Raw genomic sequence first — 22,166 nt, 5'->3', positions numbered from 1 at the left:
AATTACAAAGTGAGAGAACTGGCAGGGATGACTTCAAGGTCTCCACGGAGTGTGGACTAGGAAGAAGGGGAGAGAGCAGCAAACTGTCTCATGTTAGGAGTTTTGACCACGATGCCAGAGACCCAGGACTCTGTCCAGAAATAACGGCACATGTTTTCTTTGAGTTTAGATGACACTAGTGAAGAGACAATTAAAACGAGCAAATACATCGGGGCAGGAAGATCACATTCACTTTTACAATGGTCAGGTAAAAATGTAGGAATAAGAGTCGAGCTGTGGCAATGAAAAAGGAACAAGCCCTCTGGCTTACAATGCAAGGAGAAAGAGGAACGGGGGGAGGGTACAGGAGCTGGGCCAGCATCAATCTACAGTGCTTGCATTTGACCTGAATATGCCTTTCACTGTGTCTTTTTAAGTCCTTTATTTTATTGGCTTCTTTATTAAAGCTTGTACTTTATGCTGAAGGATTTAGTAGTCTCTTTTTTTCTGGCCCCTTACACCGTCCAAGAAGATTACCTATTAATCCAAATGTTATTCATTTCTATTATAAAAATAGCCCTCCTCCATACACGGATCCTCGCTGCAGCTATCTGAGCATTTCAAATGGAACCTGAGAAGAGAATGGCTCTCAGTACTGAGCATTCCATGTTTATTGTATGAATCGTTACTGTGTTTTATGTTAATGGAATTTAGCATCGGAAGCAATGGATATCAAATTGAGATGAAGAAGTCAACATAATGAATATTGAACAGCTTACCTCATTCACATTTGCATCCACTGAATACTGGGCAAGTTAAATTGATGGGCACTGAGGAAACATGTGTCACAAGCAATCTATGGGACATTTATATTCTACCTGGGATACCTGGGATATTAGATGCATAAGTAAAATACGTATGAAATAAGATGTGTGATGTACAACAAAGAGGAACATAAAATACAAAGGACTTAATGAGTGACGGCATCTACCTGATGTAATCTCAGTGGCTTGATGATGTTTGGGATATCTGGAAGTGGCATTCTATTCAAATGGAAGAGATTTCCCAGATTGGAGGACTTGGGGAGATAGGAGGTGCAGAGCAAGTGTTCAGAGTCACCAAAACACAGGCTAAGTAGATCTTGGGAGGGAGATGTGAGAATTTTTGTGGAACAGGCAATAGCAACCACAAAGAAAAGGTTTTGAGCTGGTGCTGCAATGACCTGAGATTGAGTGTTAAGGTGATTAATCTTGGCAATGGAAGACTGCAGAGAGATTGGAAACCATTTAGCAGGTTATTGAAATAGCCTAGGGTGGCAGTAATAAGCATCCAAACAAGAGTGGATTCAAAGGGATAAAAATGAAGGAGCCTCCACCAGGAGCTTAGCAAAAGATTTCAAGTCACTTGGCTTCTCCTGATGCAAAAGGAGTTTGTTTTCCTTTTCATCCATCATTTAAGGGTCTTGCACTTTATAACAATGAAGGACAGTTCTTTGAACGCTTTCAAATGTACAGGTTGACTATACTATTGTTATTTAAATAGATTTTTAAAATATTAAATAAAATTTTTGTTGACAAAGTAATACATATACAAGGTTATATTACAAACAGTACTAAGATTTGTAAGAAATAAATTTTAGGTGAGTTAGATGGTTCTGTGGGTAAAGTGCATATCACAGAATCATGAGGACCTGAGTTCTGATCCCTAATTCCCATGTGAAAAAGCCAAGTGTGACACAATACATGACCATCCCAGCTCGAAGAAGAGACAGATGGATCCCAGAGGCTCACTGGGCAGCCAGTCTAACCCAAATGATAATGGCTAGATTCAGTGAGACATCCTTTCTTAAAAGAATATGGGGAGGAAAAGAGGAAGACACCCAGGGTACCTTTGGTATTCACATATTTACATGGGAATGCTTACCAACACACATACAAACACACACACATACACACCATCACACACACACACAAAATCACATATACAATCACACACAAACACACATACACACCATAACAAACACAATCATACACACATACACACCATCACACACACACCACACACACACATATACACATACCCCACACACATGCCATCATACCCTATCACACATGCACATAGGTAAGAATAACAAGGAGATGAAGACTCCTTTCTCACCTGGGAACATATATTCCTATTCTAGAGCCAAGAGATGCTGATAATTTCCAAATTGCTCAGAAATATTCTCAGCATTCAAATATTTCTTTCTATTCAGACTCAGATACATCTATAGTTATACTTTTCAGTCTTTTGCAAGGGGTCTCATTTGACTTTTGACTTTTTTTTTTCTTTCTCCCCATTATGATTTCTCTAATCCATGATTTCCCATACTCTGGTCACTATGACATTAAGGATTGGGAAGTTAGTCAATGTGTGAGTTTGTGCTTGTCTTAGTCAGGGTTTCTATTCCTGCACAAACATCATGACCAAGAAGCAAGTTGGGGAGAAAAGGGTTTATTTGGCTTACTTCCTCATTGCTGTTAACACAAGGAAGTCAGGACTGGAACTCAAGCAGGTCAGAAAGCAGGAGCTGATGCAGAGGCCATGGAGTGATGTTCCTTACTGGCTTGCTTCCCCTGGCTTGCTCAGCCTGCTCTCTTATAGAACCCAAGACTTCCAGCCCCGGGATGGCACTACCCACAAGAGGCCCTACCCACCCCCCTTGATCACTAATAGAGAAAATGCCCCACAGTTGGATCTCATGGAGGCACTTCCCCAACTGAAACGCCCTTCTCTGTGATAACTCCAGCCTGTGTCAAGTTGACACACAAAACCAGCCAGTACAGTGCTATACATTGTAGATGTTCAGAGAAATCACTGGCCTCTAGGATTGCTTCCTATTGTGATGGAAAAGAAGGTCCTGAGCTATTACTGATTCTTCTCTGAGTTTGAGGTGGAAAGGCCATTTGACTTTTTGAGAACCTGTGTTCGGACAAAACAATTCTCTCAGTCTTTCTTATATTAAACTAGGCTGCCACTTCTTCCCTCCCATAAGTCCTCCAAACTTTGGAGCTAGAGACATGGATCAATGGCTAGGAGTACTAGCTACTTTCCAAAGTACCCAGATTTGATTCCTACTGCCAACATGGCAACTAAACAACTTTCTATAGCTGTAATCCCAGAAGATCTGCTACTTTCTTATGGCCTTAATGGGCATTCCACCCATGTGGTAAAATATAATTTTCAAGCGCTACATCCTTACAAATAAAAAAAAATAATAAAGTTGAATTTAAAACTCCTTCATGCTTCTTTCTCTGTATCAGGTAAGATTTTCTTAAGTTTATAATATGGTACTTATATGTTTGCCTCACTAGCAGTTGTTTTATGAAAATAAAGAGATACAGCATCAAATTTCATCCAGATTATATATTATTAACAACCCCATAAACCTTAGGAAAACAGAAAGTATTGACATACAAATATTTTTATTGAGTCCTTTTGGAAGTCAGTAAGAATCACATAATCTCCACCTACTGATACTTGATTTTTTGACCAAGAAGCCAACCCATGCAATGGAAAAAAGAAAGCTTCTTCAACAAATGGTGCTGGTCTAACTGGATATCTGTATGTAGAAGAATGCAATAAGATCCATATTTATCAACCTGCACAAAACTCAAGTCTACATGGGTCAAGAACTTCCACATAAAACCGGATACACTAAATCTAATAGAACAAATTCAGAATAGCCTTGAATTCATTAACACACCAGAACATCAGTGTCTCAGGTTCCAAAAATAACAATTGATAAATGGAACCTCATGAAACTGAAGAGTTTCTATAAGGCCAAAGACACTGTCAATTGGACAAAACAGCAGCCTAGAGATTGGGAAAAGATTTTTACCAACCCTACATCGCAAAGAGGGCTAATGTCCAAAATATATAAAGAACTCAAGAGTGTAGACACAAGCAAACGAAATAACCTACTTAAAAAATGAAGTACATAGCTAAACAGAATTTTTAACAGGAATCCCAAATGGCTGAAAAGCACTTGAAGAAATGTTCAAATTCCCACAGAATATTTTGTATGTTTTGAAACAATTTAGTATTCAACACTAAATATAGGATCCTCAGTTATGGATCGTATTAAATGTTCATTAATGATATTTTAGGGTATGAAAGGATATGAATGTAAAAGTTGAACAAAATTTTATGTATTATTTGATTCTCAAAATACTCAATATTATTAATATGTTTGATATATAGAATGCATTTGAATAATAAAAAGTTTAAGAAAAAAAAGAAATGTTCAACATCCTTAGTCATCAGGAAAATGCAAATCAAAATGACCCCGGGATACCATCTTACACCACTCAGAATGGCTACTGTCAAAACTTAACATGCTGTTGAGGATGTGGAGCAAGGGAAACATTCTTTCCTTGCTGGTGGGAGTGAACATTTGTATAACCACTTGGAAGTCAATCTCGTGCTTTGTCAAAAAACAGGGAATAGTTCTACCTGAAGATCCAGCCATACCACTCTGGGGCATATACCCAAAAGATGCTATACCGTACCACAAGGACGTATGCTCTACTATGTTTATAGCAGCTTTATTCATAATTGCCAGAAACTCAAAACAACCCAGATGTTCCTCAACCAAAGAATGAATACAGAAAATATGGTTCATTTACATAATGGAATACTTATCAGCTATTAAAAATAAGGACATCATGAACTATGCAGGCAACTAGATTGACCTTGAGAATATAATCCTGAGAGAGGTAACCCAGAGCCATAAGAACATGAATGGTATGTACTTCTTTTAAGTGGATATTAGCAATAAGGAACAGATTTTCATACTGCAATCCATCAATCCAAAAAAGCTAAACAAGAAGCAAAGCCCAAGCAAGGATGCTTGAATCTCACTTAGGAGAAGGAATAAAAGAGGCAGATGGAGGGATGGAACTGGGTGGGTGTGGTGATGGGGAGGGGACTATGGGAGCTCAGTATCAGGTATGAATAGAAATCTGTAGCTGGTGGGAGTTGGGAGGTAGGGGGCATCTCCAGGACTTGCAAGACATGTGGGATGGGGGAAGGAGCCCCCAGTAGTCTATGCGCATGACTTTACCTGAAAATCCTAGAAGTGGGAATACAGAACCTGAAGTACCCACTTCCTGTTGCCAGGCAGGACCCCAAGTGGAGGGATAAGGACAGCGACCCACCCACAAAATGTTCAACCCAAAATTTGTTCTGTCTACAATAAATACAGGAACAAAGATGTAGCAGAGACTGCCCAACCAATTTCTGCCCTAACTTGAGACCCATTACATGGCCAAGCACAGTTCCTGACATGATTAAGAATACACTGCTATGCTTGCAGACAGGAGCCTACTATACATATCCTCTGAGAGGCTTCATGAAGCAGCTGACTGAAACACAGTCATTCATTGCAGAGACCCACAGCCAAACACTGGACAGAGATCAGGGAGTCTTATGTAAGAGTTGGGGGGGGCAATGACTGAGGGCCCCAGAGAGGATAGGAACTCCATAGGAAGACCAAAAGAGTCACCTAACCTGGATCCCTGGGGGTGCTCAGAGATTGAACCACCAACCAAAAAGATCATACACAGGATGGACCTAAGACTGTGGCACATTTGTAGCAGACATTCAGGTCTGTCTTCAAGTGAGTCCCTCAACAACTGAAGTAGAGGCTGCTCTAAATCTTTTGCCTATCTGTGGTTCTTGTTCCCCTAACTGGTTACCTTGTCTGGCCTCAGTGGGAGAGGATGCACCTAGCCCTGAAAAGAAAGGGACCTCCACCTTCTCAGAGGAGAAAAGGATGGGGGTTGGGAGGAGATTTGTGAAGGGGGGAACTAGGAGGTGGGGGACAGCAATTGGAATGGAAAGTGAATAAATAAATTAGTTAATGGGAAAAATCTCATATATTTCATGTAAATTACAACCTTACATCTAAAATAAAAAAAAAAGCAGAAGAAGAATTATAGAATCCCTACCCATCAAGGTTTTCCTATTATTTGGAGAGATGAAAAAGTAGTCACCTAAAAAGGATTTGAACTATGTAGAGAAGAGCAGGTGGTACCCAAATAATCAAAGCCAAGAAACCACACTAAAATTAGAAAAGGCAGAGTCAAACAAATGAATGGTGTGTGGATTAATGAAGCTGAGAGGGAGAGGAAGAGGGAGAAGAAAAGGAGGATGGGGTACGGGAGAGAGAAGGGTAGAAAGGAGGAATAATTGTAGTGGCTGGCATGCTACTGTATTATCGAACTCCTCATTTAACAATCGAAGAATTCTCACTGCATATTGTGAGGGGTTGGCTTCAGAGGCATTCAGGCAACCCAAAGCCTAAACAGGGTGGCGGTCAGGATGATTAGTGTTGGTTTGGTTGCTAACTGACTTCCCAAGAACTGTAGCATGTACAATCCACTCTAACAGCCTGGATCCCTTCCTCCCTCAACCCGTTTTACTCTCAGCTGTGTTCTGACTCTTTCTAGTAGGTTTGACCAAAGGACTAGATACTTTGCACATAGATGATTTTAAATCTCTCTGGAATATTTTAGTTTTATTCTAAATCTACAAACTACCCTAACAAACACTTATGGTTTACGTCTCTGTCATAGCAAAAGCAATAAAATATTACCTTATGAACCTAAATGCGTCTAAAATTGTAAAGTCACACTGACCACGGCGATTGACTTGCCTTAGCAGAGCTAACCTCTCAGTGGTAGCAGGTGTTATATGTGGGTAATATATCTGCCTGGATGCTTGGGAGACAGTGAGGAATCACAGTAAAGAAAGCAGAATGTAATTATCCAGTGGGAACTCAGCCAGTAGAGTAAGATAAATGTTCTAAATTTACAAGGAAGGCAGCATTAGGATTTTCTGCTATGCTTCAGCTATGAATATATTCCTGAATCAGGTACAAAGATACCATAAGATCATTTAAATCTCCACTAGTCTGGCCCTCCTAACTATGCCAATGAGATGCTTACAGCTCTAGGAATTGGGACATGAACACTGATGACATTTACTAAAGGAAAACAGATCTGTCTTGTGTAGACACGTATCTATACTGTATAGATAGTCATCTATTCAGTAGGCTCTTAGAGAATGTCTGTTGTTGCTCAGGGTGTCAAGCTCCCTGAACGAGAAATAGAAGTTATGTTGCCAAATATATCAGAAATATATGAGCTCATTGTGAGAGGCTGAGTGATGCTTAAAGAATATTCTTGGAGGGTAAGTGTTAGAATTTTTGAACCCTATGATTTATCTCCCTCTCTGTTTCCATCTCTTTCTGTCTCTCCTGGTCCTCCCTGTGTCTCTCTGTCTCTCTCTCTCTCCATCTCTTCCTCTGTCTCTGTCTCTCTGTCTCACCTCCCCCATCTCTCCACAAACAGTAATCTGTAAAAGCAATTTCTGAAATGGAGAATGTTATTTCCAGAATTCAGCAGAGACATAAAAGCTGTGATCTCATGCAGATGGCTTATTTAGGAGAGTAAAATTAAATTATTTCCATAGCACAGGAATAAATGAGGAAGACCCCTCACACACTAGTTGGAGTATTGGGTTTATCTACATTGACTATAAAGAGGCCTTACAAGTTTATTTTCTTTTATCTCAATACATATTTGTCTTCTGTTATCAAAAAACCTGGATTTTGTATTTCTATTGTAAGAAAAATTAGAAAATCATAATTATATAATCTTATTTGTTTAGGCTTAAGCTTATTGTTGCCTCTATCAATGAAAAGTTTATGTTAATCACTTAAAACTATATCCAAAGTTATTTAATGATCATAAATGCTTTCATGTCACTAATATGTTAACTTTTTTCTCCAATAATTTAACAAGGTATTGTTTATTTTCTAGTATACTTTACAATTACTTTTTAAAAACATTATTTTCTACTGAAGACGTAGGAAAAGTTTTACATCTCACAAGGTAGTTTTTCTTCTCTTTAAAAGAATCTTTGGTCTGTTTTTCACAACAAGAGGTATTAATTCATCTTTCCTATATAACTTATTTGTGCAATTAGCATATTCATTATCTATTCTATAAGATTTTGTATCAGACAAGAGGAAGAATATGAAGATGTATAAACAAAGTGTTCTGGAAAGCAATCTACAAAAATGGCTCATGCCAGGATATATGAAATGCTATAGTTGTATCTACAGCTTTTATAAGTAAAGATGCCTCTTGCATCATTTATTTGATAAGCAATAATTATAAATAAAAAATTCATGAGAAGTGATTGACAGATTGTTATTATTTTGAAGAGCTATTTATGAATAACATTTTAATTGATATTTATTACTTACCTGACATGGCAGTCAAATTTGCATCTTTGATGAAAATTTCAGTGACCCCAAGGGCTTTCAAGATGTCTTTTAAATCAATTTCCTGTTCCACGGTGAACCTGGAGAAGATATGGGAAGAAAACATTTAGTTACAGCGGTGTCTTACGTGGAACAAGGATATATACTTAGCATGTAGATGACAAAAGTGTATTTTGTAGTGCATAAATTATGCTAAAACCAACTTCTGACTGAAAGAAGCATGTGATTGTGCTTACAAAACCTGAGAGTTACAATTGGAAAGCATGAGTCCTTCCTTTGCAAGGGGGTACCAGTTACACGGAGAGCTTGTTGGTTAGCTGAACCTGTGCCTACTCTCCCTCTCAACTGTGACTGAACATATACAGGTCATGGTCAACAATTCAGAAACTTGAATTCAATAGAATTTTAATCGAATTTTTGTCTCATTTTTGTTGTTTGAACTTTTTTTTTTTGTCTTATTTAGTCTCTGGCTTGTATATTTTAATATCTCTGGTTTCTGGGGGGAAGGTGAGAGTGAAAGGAACAGGAGATTCTTGGTTTTACTTGTCTGATTTTTAGAGAGAGAGTAGAGTTGTATGAATAGAGGAATGAGGAGAGTATAGGAAGAATTGGGGGAGGAGAAAGCATGACCAGAATACATTGTAAAAACTATTGTTTTCACTAAAAAGGAGTGATCAAAGACAGTGAGATAACACAATAGGATTTAAATTCATTAGTAGAAAAATATTTACTATGTACACACAATTATAATAAATGAGAGCTTGAAGGAATGTTGAGGTTAGTATCATTAAGTTCTATGTAAAACTCTAAAATGGGGACTGGTGAGGTGGCTCAGTGGGTAAAGGCACTTTCCCACAAGCCTGATACCCCTACCCCCTCTCTAAATATAAAGACATGTATAAAAATCCTTCAAAGTAATTGTCAAAGTATTTTGATGCAGTAAGTAGTATTACTGATTTTTGAAGCTGATAACAATTACCTGCAAATTTCCTTACCCCTCCTCCTCCTCCTCATACCTGGTCTATTGATACTGCCTTTCTATCCCTCACTAACACGGACAGTTTTTAAAAAGTGTCAAATTTAACTGTACAATTAAGAAAATAAGCATTTTAAGTCCATAAAACCACTTACTATTAAAAAAATTATCATTGTGGTTTTACTTAACTCTGGCACATAAATAAGCATATCTTCATGATATCATCACAAAAAATTTATTAATAGAAGTTAGATAAATATTATGTGTCCAATGCTGTAAGTTTTTACAATTACAGATGAACTTTTGAAAACAAAAATGATTTTTTTTATTTTTCAAAAGATTTGAATTATTATGCACAATTTTATAAAAAAAGATATAAAACAATTATTGCTGCCATAAATAGAATGTTAGCTTTATATAAGTTGTTTCTTTGGTTAAGATACAATCCCTCCCTAAACCAATGAAATACATTATTAGTCATTCTAGTAAGAGATATAGAATGAACATACTTGCACTTTTTAATTTAATAAATGAAAACATGTTTAATACTTTAAAAGTAAAACACAAGAATATGTCAGGAAGAAATGTTTTCCCTTTTCTGATTTTGCCTTTTGCTGAGTATACATTCTGCATATAAATTTTTAGGCAACAATCTATGTCTTTAATGAGACAAGTAAAACTGCCCATTATTTTAGTCTAGTTTCTGACATTGTAAGAACTAGAAGGAAATGACTATTGAAATAACGCTCAGATATGAAGAGGAACTACTGCGGAAAATAGTTTTGGCAGGTTCGTGTTTCCAAAAATAGACTAAGAGACAAGCATCTATATATCAAACATCCTAATCCAATTACTAAAACTTACTATAGTTTTACTTTAAATTAGACTTCTATGGGTTATATAATCCATAATATGAACATTTGTTGTGAAAACAGATCTTCAGATTTACTTTGTTTTAATGTTTGAAATATCCTGAGTATAAAAGCCCATATCAATGCAAAAGTATCTAATATACACCCTTTTCTATGATTTTTGTTCAATGTTAATGAAAAATTGTCAATAATCTTCCATTGTCTGTTCCTGTTTTTCTTCCCTTACAAGCTACTGAAAATAGTTTTCATCTCTCTCCTCTTAGTACAGACTATTAGAATATGTATTAATATCACCCCCCTCAAACACATTGTATATATCATGTCCTGTTCTTTATCATACAAATCTAGGGATGTCATACAACCCTAGAACAAAGGTCTGTTTTCTATAGGCTATAAAAACAAAGTATAAAACAAGCCTAAGTCACTTGCTCTAAATTAATGGTGGGAAACTGAGAACAGTAGCTGAGATCTTTCTGACCACAGTTTGCTAAATTCCCTATAGATCTCCAGCTTCAAACTTAATATGTAGCTGAAGATGACTTTGAACTTCTGATCCCCTAGCTCCACCTCTGGAATTCTGGATCTAAAAGTATGTGCCACCATGCCCGGCTTATGCAGTGCTAAGAACAGATCCCAAAGCTTCAGGAATGCTAAGCAAGCACTCTGTCAACAAAGCCACAGCCTCAGCCTTCCCCTCTACAGCTTTTAAGGAAGGTTGGTATTTCAAAATGTCCATGTAAACTCTAGTATGGATGAAACTAAAAGTATCTGTCTGGTAGGACAGAAACATTGTTATGAAAATGAAGGTTACATTTTTAGAATAGTATCTCCTCATGAAAGTATGAGACATTAAACTGACCCTTGAGTAAGCCTAGAATCTAGTTGTTAGAAGCTTGTTTCACCTTTGCTCGCACAGGGGCTCAGAAGCCACCACCTTCATCAAATGCTAACTCTACAGAATGAGGAGGAACTTGGCCACTGATTACTAGAACACACACCTGTCTCAACACAGTCACTCTATTACAAAAGAAAAACTAAATGTATCTCAGTTAGCTAGTTACGCTTCTAATCTGAACCTCATCCATAGAGAGGGAAAATTTATAAAACTCCTGAAGAAATGGACAATTAGCTGAGCCTAATTTAGAAGCAGGCATTAGTAAGAGCAAGTGAGCTAAACTGCTTCATAATTGAAGAATAACTCTTAGAAGATGAAAATTTAATATTCTTCTGCTGCCATATTCTATTTCTCAGTGGACATAACCTGGAGGACCCATTTTCTAGGGAATGTGGATGAGTTAGAATATATAATATTTCTTAAGCACTCATTTAGAATTCTGTTAAAATGCCCCTAAGTGACTTTATATCTTCACAGAACTTATGGAAATACTACACTGAGCTTATGAAATTTAATAATGGAAGCATTTATACTGTATTGAATTTGTTGTATTATTTATGAATTTCTTATAAAAAAACATTTAAATTCACAAAAAAATCACTGGATGAGTTTTAACATGGGTTACATTGTTTATAACTTTATGCCTTAGGCAATATTTTAGATTCAATTATTAATATTTGTAACTAAATATTACAGTTTAAAATATCCTATTTCATAAGTATATAAAATCAATCTTTATATTATAACAAAATATAAAATACTTTATAGATGTATATATAGTCTTCATATTCAGTCTTCATATATATATATATATGTCCATATATTTCATTCACAAAGTCAAACCATCAACTATGTTTTTTGACAAAGTATGCATTTACATAAAATGTAACTTTTAAATATTAACTCCTATAATTGGAATGCATATGAATTAATAAAATTTAATAAACTAGAGGTATTAATTTATTCATCATCATTTAGTATTTATAGAAACTTGTATTTGAATAATTTTTAATATAAAATGAAACCTAGGACTGTACTGTTGTGTACACACAAACACGTACATATTATGTATATTATAAATGGGCATATCTTGCTCTCTAGCTTAAATTATTCATTATGCTTACAAGCTCATAGTCTGCGGAAGGCTTCCTAGGAGGTCTAATGGCACAGCTGACCTTTATGTCTAAGTAAACAATATGAAGAGAGCTGTAAGTCATTGCAGGAATATAAATGGACACCTGGACATGCAAAAGCTATGTGGCATAGCTACCCGGAAACGGAAACAACATGCTGTTAAAATGGGATGTGCTGAGAGGCCAGAGTTGGAGTCAAGAAGAGAAGAGTAGTCACAGTAGTAAGCCCATGCATATATCTTACTCTTGCCACAGGGAGGATTTTGAGTAGATTTGTTTCTTGTTTATACATGAGTATATTTCAGTACCTACTACAGTGGCTTGTTTGGAAGTGTTGCCAATAGTGGCAGAGGCTTTCTTCTCAGCCATAATCAACTTCATCAATATACAGACAGCATTTAGTGCTGAACAAATCAGAGAGGAGATGGACATCTCTGGGTAGGGTCATGTCTGTATTAATGAATATTAAGGAGGAAGAGAAGGGGGAGATGGAAGAGTAAAGGAAGAAAGAGAAGATGGAGGAGAGAGGGGAAGAAGAAGAGACGGAGGAGGAAGATGTGGAGGAAAGGAAGGATGAAGAAGGGGAAGAAAGAAAGAAAAGTGGGAAAGGAGGATGAAGGAGAAATGGGAGGAGGAGAAAAGAAGAGAACACTTAAAATTCAAAAGCATTTGCAGAAGATTTTCGGGACCACAGCAGTGTGCTATGCTGAGGGCGACCTCTCACCTGGGCAAGTACACCTCCACCTTTTGTTTCTTCACGGAGTTTGCCCATTCTTCGATCAGCTGTGCTTTGAGCAGAGGCTCCAGTGTGGCCAGTGGGACTTCCTGTCTAGACAGTACCAACATCATGCTGATCTCGTCTCCCTCATAGGGTATCTCAAGGACTTGGTAGATGCCGCCAGCCTCATTGGATCCATCACTAAATTCCCCTAAAAAATAAAAATTAAGCAATAAAAATAAAAGCTTTACTATCAAAATATTCAGAAAGTGATTTCAGTTTTTAAAGCCCTCACTTAAAAAGGAATGTTGGGTTCTGGAGAAACATTCAGTAGTTAAGACTCTGGCAGAAGACCTGGGTCCCAACACCCATGCAGTAGCTCACATTCATATGTAACTTCATGTCCAGGATATACAGGTCTCTCTTCTAGCTGCTTCCATGACCAGCACACATGCTACACATACATGCATGCAAGAAAAGCAGTCGTACATGTAATTTTTTTTAAAAGAAAAAGAAATAATGTTTAGAAAATAAGAAATTTAGACATCCAAAGCAAAATAATATATTTGAAAATAGGCCTTCAAAGTAAATTAATCCTCCCTTCCAAAAAAATGTATTTAGAATTCCCAGAATAATCCTATGTTTTTTTCTGTTCTCTAGGCTGGTTTTTATTTTTAAGTAAGACACTTCAGTTAAACACAGAGAAAACTCTCGTTCTAAAATAAATCCCAGGCTTCATGGTGGATGCACCCAACATGGACATTTACCTGTATTCTCTTGATTTTTAAGAAGACAATACACAATGCTGCACCTCATTGTCACTACAATTGCAAGATTCAAGGCTGACATTGCCAGCTAAAACAAAATCTAAGCATTACACACTGCGCACCAAGTATATTTGTGATAAAAACAATTCTTGAAGTCAGTAATTAAGTGCGGTGTTTTATTTTGTGTCCCATAAATTGAGCAGAATTTGTCAAGAATGTGTGCATATATACACAAACACACACAGGGAGAGTCTTAAGAACACAACCTTTTGTCATTACTTTAAATGTTCTCTATTATCAAAACTAAGAATAATATTTCTGTAATAAATGTGTTCCTAACTATCTTAGTTGAGAACAATCTTGGTTTTCATATAAATAGATATTTTCTTTTCTACTTTAACTACTAGTTAGAACTGTTAGTTCTAACACATATTCAGATACAAGTTTATTTCTGCTAATGACATAACGAATTACTATAATTCAAGAGGCAATGATACCTTAAACTTTTGAAGAGTTCAAAGCAATTCAATGAGAATAATGTCAAAAACAATGACTTGCATCATGAAGTACAGTTCTCAGTCCAAAAAAAAAAAAACCCAAAAATCAAACAAGCAAAACCCTACAAACCTGAGATTTAAAGTGTTTTAAGAATCATTTAAGCCGGGCAGTGGTGGCGCACGCCTTTAATCCCAGCACTTGGGAGGCAGAGGCAGGCGGATTTCTGAGTTCGAGGCCAGCCTGGTCTACAGAGTGAGTTCCAGGACAGCCAGGGCTATACAGAGAAACCCTGTCTCGAAAAAAAACAAAAAAAAAAACAAAAAAAAAAACAAAACAAAAAAAAAGAATCATTTAAAATTTGTGTGTTTATGTATATGGGCCTGGTTGTATATAATGAATTGCGGGTGTATGGGTGCTCATGAAAATGAGAGGCCTCAGATCCCTGGAGCTGGAGTCCCAGGCCATCAAATGAGGATTGAACCCGAGTCCTCTACAATAGCAGCAAGTGATTTTAACTGATGAACTCTGGGCTCTGTTATTTAATTTTTAAGGAAAGAGTTTTCAAAAGCCTGGTTAGATCATTTGACTTGGTTACCAAGTTAAATGACCTTATTACGGTTCCCAGGACACATTTGATGGAAGACCAAAAACCAACTCACTTCAACTGTCCTTTCTCCTCTTCATATGTGCCATGATACATAAGCTCACCAACAAACAAGCACATTTTTAAAAAGAAAAATATGTGATAAGAATTTTTAAAGCTAAATCAGGTACTGGTGGACCAGATGGTCAAAGCTCATCCCAATGCAAATGGTTAAATGTAGTACACTAGGATGTGGTCACCCAAGATCAGATCAGAACATTTTACATATATGTGCATGCGCATGTATGCATGTGTATGTGCATGTGTGTGTGTGTGTGTGTGTGTGTGTGTGTGTAGGTACAGACATGCCTTGAAGCATGTACTTGCCTTCTTCATTTGATACAACTTCTCTAATCATTTTACTATTCTGTATGCCAGACGACTTGTATCGTGAGTTTCCAGGGAGCCTCCTGTGTCTTTCTCCTATGTGAAGGTATACACACTGAGATTATAGATGCACAATATAGGGTACAGGTTTGTTTGGGTTCTCAGGATCCAAATGCAGGTCCTCATGCTCGCATTTCAAATGCTTTACCCATGGACACATCTTGCCAACTCACTATCAGATAACTGTAGATGAGTAAAGCCACTTGGAACGTGTAATGAAATTTATAAATTAAAGAAGTCTGTTGGAAAAAAAATCTCAATACCTATAATATTCAGTCATAATCTAATGACAAGTCTTTGGAAATTCAGCCAAGCAAATTGTACTATGGCCCAAATTATATCCACAAGGAGTTAAAGCAAGAAATATTTTACATTTCTAAAAGATTTGTTGATGTATAACAAGAATTAAAAGACACCAAATCTCTTACCGTAATAAAATTCTCCTTGTTGATACATCATTGGAATCTGTACTTCACTTTCATCATCTTTCGTGAAGGAGAAAGTTCTGGTATTTTCAGGTCTAAACTGAGACTTCCAGTTCCCTTTGAAATATACGGCATTGATGAGGGCCAAATGAGTGACAGCATCAAAGTCGCCCGGAGACACCAGATCTTTCAACAAACCTTTTTCAGTGAAATAGATGAAAATTCCCATTAAATTGAAAAGTCGAAAGGCTAACAAAAGAATTATCAATACCATCATCTCATAGAACGGTCCCTAAGGATGTAAGATGTAAGAAGAAATATAAGTATCTTATTCCTAAAGGAAAGATGTTAGGCATATACACACCTAATTATGTCAGTAGCAATAAGGACATCTAAAACAAGAGTATGCCTAGTAGCATCCTGACACAAAAATTACCCACCCACATGTAAAATCACATTGGCTTTCACAAGTTCCTTGGTGAATTGAGTTATTTATCTAAAACTATGAACACAGGGAAAGCACAATGATCTTTCAAAGTTTGTTTTTAAAGATTAGCTTATTTTTATTTTATGTGTATGGGTGTTTCCTTGAATGTATGCCTGTGCGTCCCATGTGTGATTGGTGCCTCTAAGAGTCAGAATAAGGCATCATCATATCCACTGGAACTGGAATTATGGATGGGTGTGAGACACCACAGGTCGCTGTGAACTCACGTCTTCTGGAAGAGCATCAAGTGCTCTTAACCACTGAGCCAATTCTCCAGCCCTCAATTTTTATTCTTTAACAAGGCATATAAGTGTCATTCAGTTCAATCTTCACCCCCTTGAATATTGATAATCTTCCTAATGTTTTGATGATGTACAAACAGAAGATTGAAGGCAAACTTAGCTCATGGTAAAATATTTTCTATCACTTGAAATCTTCTTTTTGAAGTGTAATTCGAAAGCTAACAGTTTGCTGCTATCTGCTAAGAGTGCCCAAAAGAATTTGAAAGTTAGCATATTTTAATTGAAAGTTAGCATATTTGAATAACGCAGTATCTTTCAGGTACATAATTATACTTTTTGAATGCTCAAAATGCTAAAATGTCTCTCTACATGACAAATTAATCTTATAGTTGAAAAAAGTAAGATCAAATTTATTTAATGTTTTCTTATTTGAGTAACCATATCACTTCTTAAACAATATCACAAAGTTGTGTAAACTGTAGGATTTAGGATGTCTGATAGGGCTTCTTTGTTCCAATATAAGATTTTAGAATAAAACTATTTGGGGAATTTTGACTTAGGATTTTATGTAATGAAGAGCTATACTAATCTGCCAAAAATATTAATGTATTTAACTCATTTGTTTTTGTTTTCATATTTTATATATACTGTCTATTGTACAAGTTATCCATATATTTTCCTACATTAATTTTCTCCTACTTTCTCTTCCTTTAATTAAACTACTTTAAATTTGTCTCACTGTTTAGATTATTATTTTCATTATCTTCCTGGCTAATTGGGAAATAAATAATGAAATTTTAACCACCTAGAAGTCTTAAAAATAGTTGAAATACGAATGAGAGGGGCTGGAGAGATGTCTTGGCAATTAAGAGCATTTACTGCTCTTACACAGGGTCCAGAATTAGTTTCCAGCACACACAGTCTCACACTCCAGGCCCTCTTTTGGCCTCCATGAGTATGCATACATACACTGCAGACTACAAAATACACATAAAATAAAAATAAACCTTAAAGGAATAGCATAAATTAGAAATAAGGTGAAAATTATGTGCACCCAGGTTCTAATTCCTCTTTCCTCTCCACTAGTTTGGGCTACCATGGAGCACCTTTCAGAGTGACTACTCTTCACTTCTTAAAATTACCTACTCCCTATTGTGGCTGTAAAACCAAGGCTCAACTTCAAACTTTAATTTTTACTTTGTTCTGGTTGAGGACTTCCCTCTATGAGAGAACACAGATGGCAGATCATCAGAGCTAATATTCTACTCATTGCCACTCATTTAACCTATTTTATAGAAGTGAGGGCACAGATACATCCCAAAGCAAAAGGTGGTTAAGAGTGAGCTAAATGGAGAAAGAAAGAACATACTGTTTGTATAATTCTCCACCCACTTATTGATGGAATTAGCCACATCCACATTTTGACTGAAGTCCACATGATTGACTTCTGCATTAAAGTACATTTTCACCATTTGCAAGAATTCCTCATTGACATGAAATCCATTTTGCACAAAGAGTGAATTGGCAATTTTCATCACATATTGGCCTTCTTTGGCAGAGACCATACTAGAAAAATCCCTCAGGAAAGAAAATTCTTCACCTGCAAGATGACAAAGGATGACAAGTTTACCAGCAGCACAGACATGGTGAAAGATCACTACAACACAGTGGAAGACATTAGGAGAGCAGTGATGAGGGAAAAGCAGCCCGCAGGTTTGCTCCTCAGAGACACATGGCGGGAATCCTGCCATGCTATGTCTAGATGTTCGAATATATTCCTTTGTATTTTACTCCTGTATATTTTATTATGATCAGATTATTTAAATATCACAAGTAGAAAATCCATTATTTTTCTTCTTAACTTTCTAAAGAATTTAAGTGTACACTAGAAAGAAGCATAAAAGCATAACTCATACTCCATTCCAAATTTATGTATAACATATATAGTATATATAGTAATTTTTATAAAAATGAAATATTTAAAGAAACTTGGATATTATTTAAACAATGAGAATATCTTCAATTGTAAGCAAAATATAATATTTTACAAGAATCATGATGTCTTTTATAATCTATCACAGTTACTTTTTCACTTATTTGTATGATAATTTACAGGGGAAATTACAGAATTACTTTTTGTTTTCTTTAGCATGCATTCATTTGAAAAACATATTTTATTTAAATAATGTTTTTTATTTAAATAATGTTTTTTGAGAAGATTCACTTTCCTTAGATTTATTTCAGGTATGGCTAGAGACAGAAATGAACCCTTTATTCTGACCTTTCTAATCTGATTCTTGCATAATGATAATTTCTTATCTCCAGTTAATATTGTTTTCTCTGGCATAAGACAAATATGAATGAATTCACAGTTAAAACTCAAATAATTGCCAGAAATCAAAGCTAAGAACTCACCACCTTTCAGGCCTTCATAGCCCATTGAATGGCGGATTTCTTTCTGAGTAGATCCTTGAGCCCCAAGTTCCATCACACCCATTGCAAGGGCAATGCTTAGTGGGGAGAAGAGAATGTTCTCATCTTCTCCGGTGGCTCGAAGGTGGTTATATACATTCACTGACCACTCAGCTATAGTTTCATCTGGGAATGTTGCCCCTGTCACCATACTTTGCATGGCCAGCAACGAGAGCAGACCAAGGAAAGCCATGATGGGATGCTTTCAAGCCTGGAAGACAATAATTTATGGATTAACAATTTATTGATATTGATATTAATTGATATTACACAGGTATGTTAATATGTTTGTATTAAGTATCTCTGACCCATAAGTTAAAGGAAGAAAAAATAGTGCTTTGTAGAGGTATAAGATAAAAATTTTAAGAATATGTTGAACTTTAAAAATAATTCAATATTAACTTATTTGTAAAAAAAAAAAAGAAAGGCCTATTAAGGATATGTTTCTGACCCCTCCCCTGTGTGCCTCCCCTGTGTGTGTGTGTGTGTGTGTGTGTGTGTGTGTGTGTGTGTGTGCTTGTAACTGAAGTCAAACATGCTAAACATTCACTCTAAATCCAAGTTAAACCCCTGTCCTAGTTTGCTTTATGTTGCTATGATAAAACACTGACCAAAAACAATTTGTGGAGAAAATGGTCTATCTGCCTTTCTTATACTTCTTTTTATTATTTATTTTTTATTGGTTATTTTTATCTATTTATATTTCCAATGTTATCCCCCTTCCCAGTTTCCCCTTCTCAAATCTTCCCTCCCATATCCCTCCCTTCTGCCTCTATAGGGTGCTCCCCCACGCACCCACCCACTCCCACCTCAGCACCCTAGCATTCATTCCCATACACTGGGGCATCAATCCTCCACAGGACCAAGGGCCTCCCCTCCCACTAATATTATACTTCTTATATGTCTTCCTTGTACACTTCAGGCCTACCTGACTAGTGAAGGCACTGCTTTGAGCACAATGGACTAGTCCTCCTGCAGCAATTAGAAATCAAGAACATGGAAGACAGACATGCCCATGGATGAGTTCAATAGACGAAATTCTTCAACTGAGCCTTCTTCCCACGTATGTCTTTACAAATATCTACATATGCATAGGCATATATTCCATGGACTCTTTTTCCTTTAGAGAATCCTGACTGAAAACAAAGCCCAACATTATCCAAATAATATTTCTGTCTGTTGCCTGCCAGTGCCAATTATCTAGAGTTATCCTACAGACTGACTTGTACAGTGATCTGGTCTCTCTCTCTCTCTCTCTCTCTCTCTCTCTCTCTCTCTCTCTCTCTCTCTCTCTCTCTCTCTCTTTCTCTTTCTCTCAATAACCTCCCACTAAGTCACTATAGGCATCTAGAAGGTGAAATAGTTTATTTAAACAATTAAGTAACTTATTTGTTCTTGATCATTTTTAAATCCACCATTAAAACACCACATAGAGTGATACTGAACAAACACATTTGGAAAATTGTATTTTAATTAGAGTTGATAGTCTCAACTAATCAAGGAACAGTGAGCACAGGGGGTTTGACTGAGGAAGAGTGCACTTCCCACAGGCTTTCATCCAGAAGAATCTACCTGCTCTGAATTGTCATCATGGTGTCAGAGGACGCTTTGGTCACATTCTATAAATCTTTCACATTTGAGAGCCGGATACATGTTTACTTTTTTTTTTTTTCCTGAGGAGTTCCAAGGTCCTCTGCATAACCCTCATCTCCCTGCTTCTGTAATACAGTTTAAAAAATTCTGGCTTCTGTAGAAAGCTAGACTCAATAGGGTCTTTCACAATCTATGTTTTAATTAAATGGTATGACTACTGGGAGGGTAGCAGAGGCATCAGGCCATGCTCTGTGATTCAGGCAGCACTGAAGCAGATCCAGCAGGCAAATAGCCAGCACTGAGGATCTACAGCTGCTGGTCTTTCTTGCCTCCTTGGATTCCTCCCAGAGAACAGCTGGAGTTTCCTCTTTCTGAATTCAAAAAGAGAATTACAAGGCTCTCTTCTAGAAAGAATTGAAGATTTTTCTATTGTTTAATTCATTGTGTGTAATAATCCTTAGTGGACCGTAAATCAAAGACAGATTCAAGAGTTCATGTTGTTTTTACTATTTTACATTTACTTACTTACTTACTTACTTACTTACTTACTTATTTTGTGTGTTTGTGTGTAGTAGGGGGCATGCACGTGCTAAAGAGAAAAACGTGAGGAGACTGTCTCTCTCCTTCCTCTATGAGGGTTCTAGGCACAGAACCGAGGTTATTAGCCTTCAACCTTAATTTGATGAGTCATCTCAAACCCCCAAAGTCCATCTTTTTAATATTAAGTATTATTGCAAGAAGGAACCAAACTGAAGTCATTTTGAGTGAAACTTCCATTTTGAATAGAGATCAAATAAAGTTTAGGTTCCCATGACCTCCCTAGGTAACTGACATCCTGCTTGGCAGAAAGACATGTACCTGGGAAACTGACATTCTGCTTAGCAAGTTGAGACATGAATGCTAGGCAAGTTGCCTCACCACAGTTGAATAAACCAACAAATGAGAACAGGATAAGTGTACCATAAAGACATGTTCGTAAGGAATTCTCCTATCCCCAAGTCCTGACTGGTGGAACAATGTAACTGTAACCTGGCACAGATGTTTCTGATTGTCAGAACATTATAGGATCTATAATGTTCTAGTGCAGGGTCACAGCTCAGCTCCTGAATCTGTTCTGTGGCCCTGACTGATCAGTAGGAATTTAATGACAATAAATTTTCATCGTCTACATTAACTTGGTATTTGAATTGTGTCGTATCTAAGCAGACACCAAAATACTGTGGAGCTTGGGGAAGATGGCTCAGTGGCTAAGAGCTTGCTACTCTTTCCTTGGACCCAACTTCATATCAAGCAGCTCATGATTGCTCATTAATTCTAGTTCAGGAGATTTGACAGTCCATTCTAGCTTCTGCAAGCCCTGGAGCACATGCTGCCTACCTACACACATCTGCATAAAATAAAAATGAAATTAAATCTTAACAAATGGTGTGGTGGGAATGTTCAGTGGGTAAGGGCACATGCCATCAAATCTGAAGGCCTGAGCTTTATTCCAAGGGGCTACATGGAGGAGAGAAAGAGTCTTGTGACAGTTGTTCTCTAACTCCAGGCACACACTAACTACCTCCAAAAAGAAACCAATGTAATCATTTAAAAGTTTTACAAGTCTACATGGTACGAGAATAAGAAAGATAGTCTTATCTGTGAGTAAATAACACAGTTTTTTAATACAAAACTATGCTTAGCACAAGTATCAAATTTGAAGGTTACACAAACACATTTTATCCATATGAAACAAAACTATATTATC

At 36.7% G+C, this 22,166-nt stretch overlaps 1 protein-coding gene across 6 annotated transcripts in view; it reads right to left on the bottom strand.

Moving 5' to 3' along the window:
* Serpini1 (serpin family I member 1) overlaps nucleotides 1-22,166 on the bottom strand; it is an 83,049-nt gene that overhangs the window by 12,336 nt on the left and 48,547 nt on the right. For 3 of the 6 annotated variants that reach the window (XM_031374109.1, XM_031374107.1, XM_031374106.1), the window contains 5 exons: nucleotides 18,770-19,037; nucleotides 17,724-17,954; nucleotides 15,629-15,823; nucleotides 12,912-13,116; nucleotides 8,294-8,391 (listed from right to left, as the gene is read on the bottom strand). In XM_031374109.1, coding sequence (XP_031229969.1) covers nucleotides 8,294-8,391; nucleotides 12,912-13,116; nucleotides 15,629-15,823; nucleotides 17,724-17,954; nucleotides 18,770-19,019 — 979 coding nt within the window. In that variant the 5' untranslated portion in view covers nucleotides 19,020-19,037. Of the gene's footprint in view, nucleotides 1-8,293; nucleotides 8,392-12,911; nucleotides 13,117-15,628; nucleotides 15,824-17,723; nucleotides 17,955-18,769; nucleotides 19,038-19,754; nucleotides 19,963-22,166 lie in introns of all 6 variants that reach the window. The other 3 variants (XM_031374108.1, XM_031374110.1, XM_031374111.1) reach the window with 2 other exon arrangements.

Source organism: Mastomys coucha, unplaced genomic scaffold (assembly GCF_008632895.1).
Source record: "Mastomys coucha isolate ucsf_1 unplaced genomic scaffold, UCSF_Mcou_1 pScaffold16, whole genome shotgun sequence".
Taxonomy (NCBI): domain Eukaryota; kingdom Metazoa; phylum Chordata; class Mammalia; order Rodentia; family Muridae; genus Mastomys; species Mastomys coucha.
The sequence above is the reverse complement of the archived record's forward strand: the minus strand, read 5'-3'. Positions and strand labels throughout refer to the sequence as shown.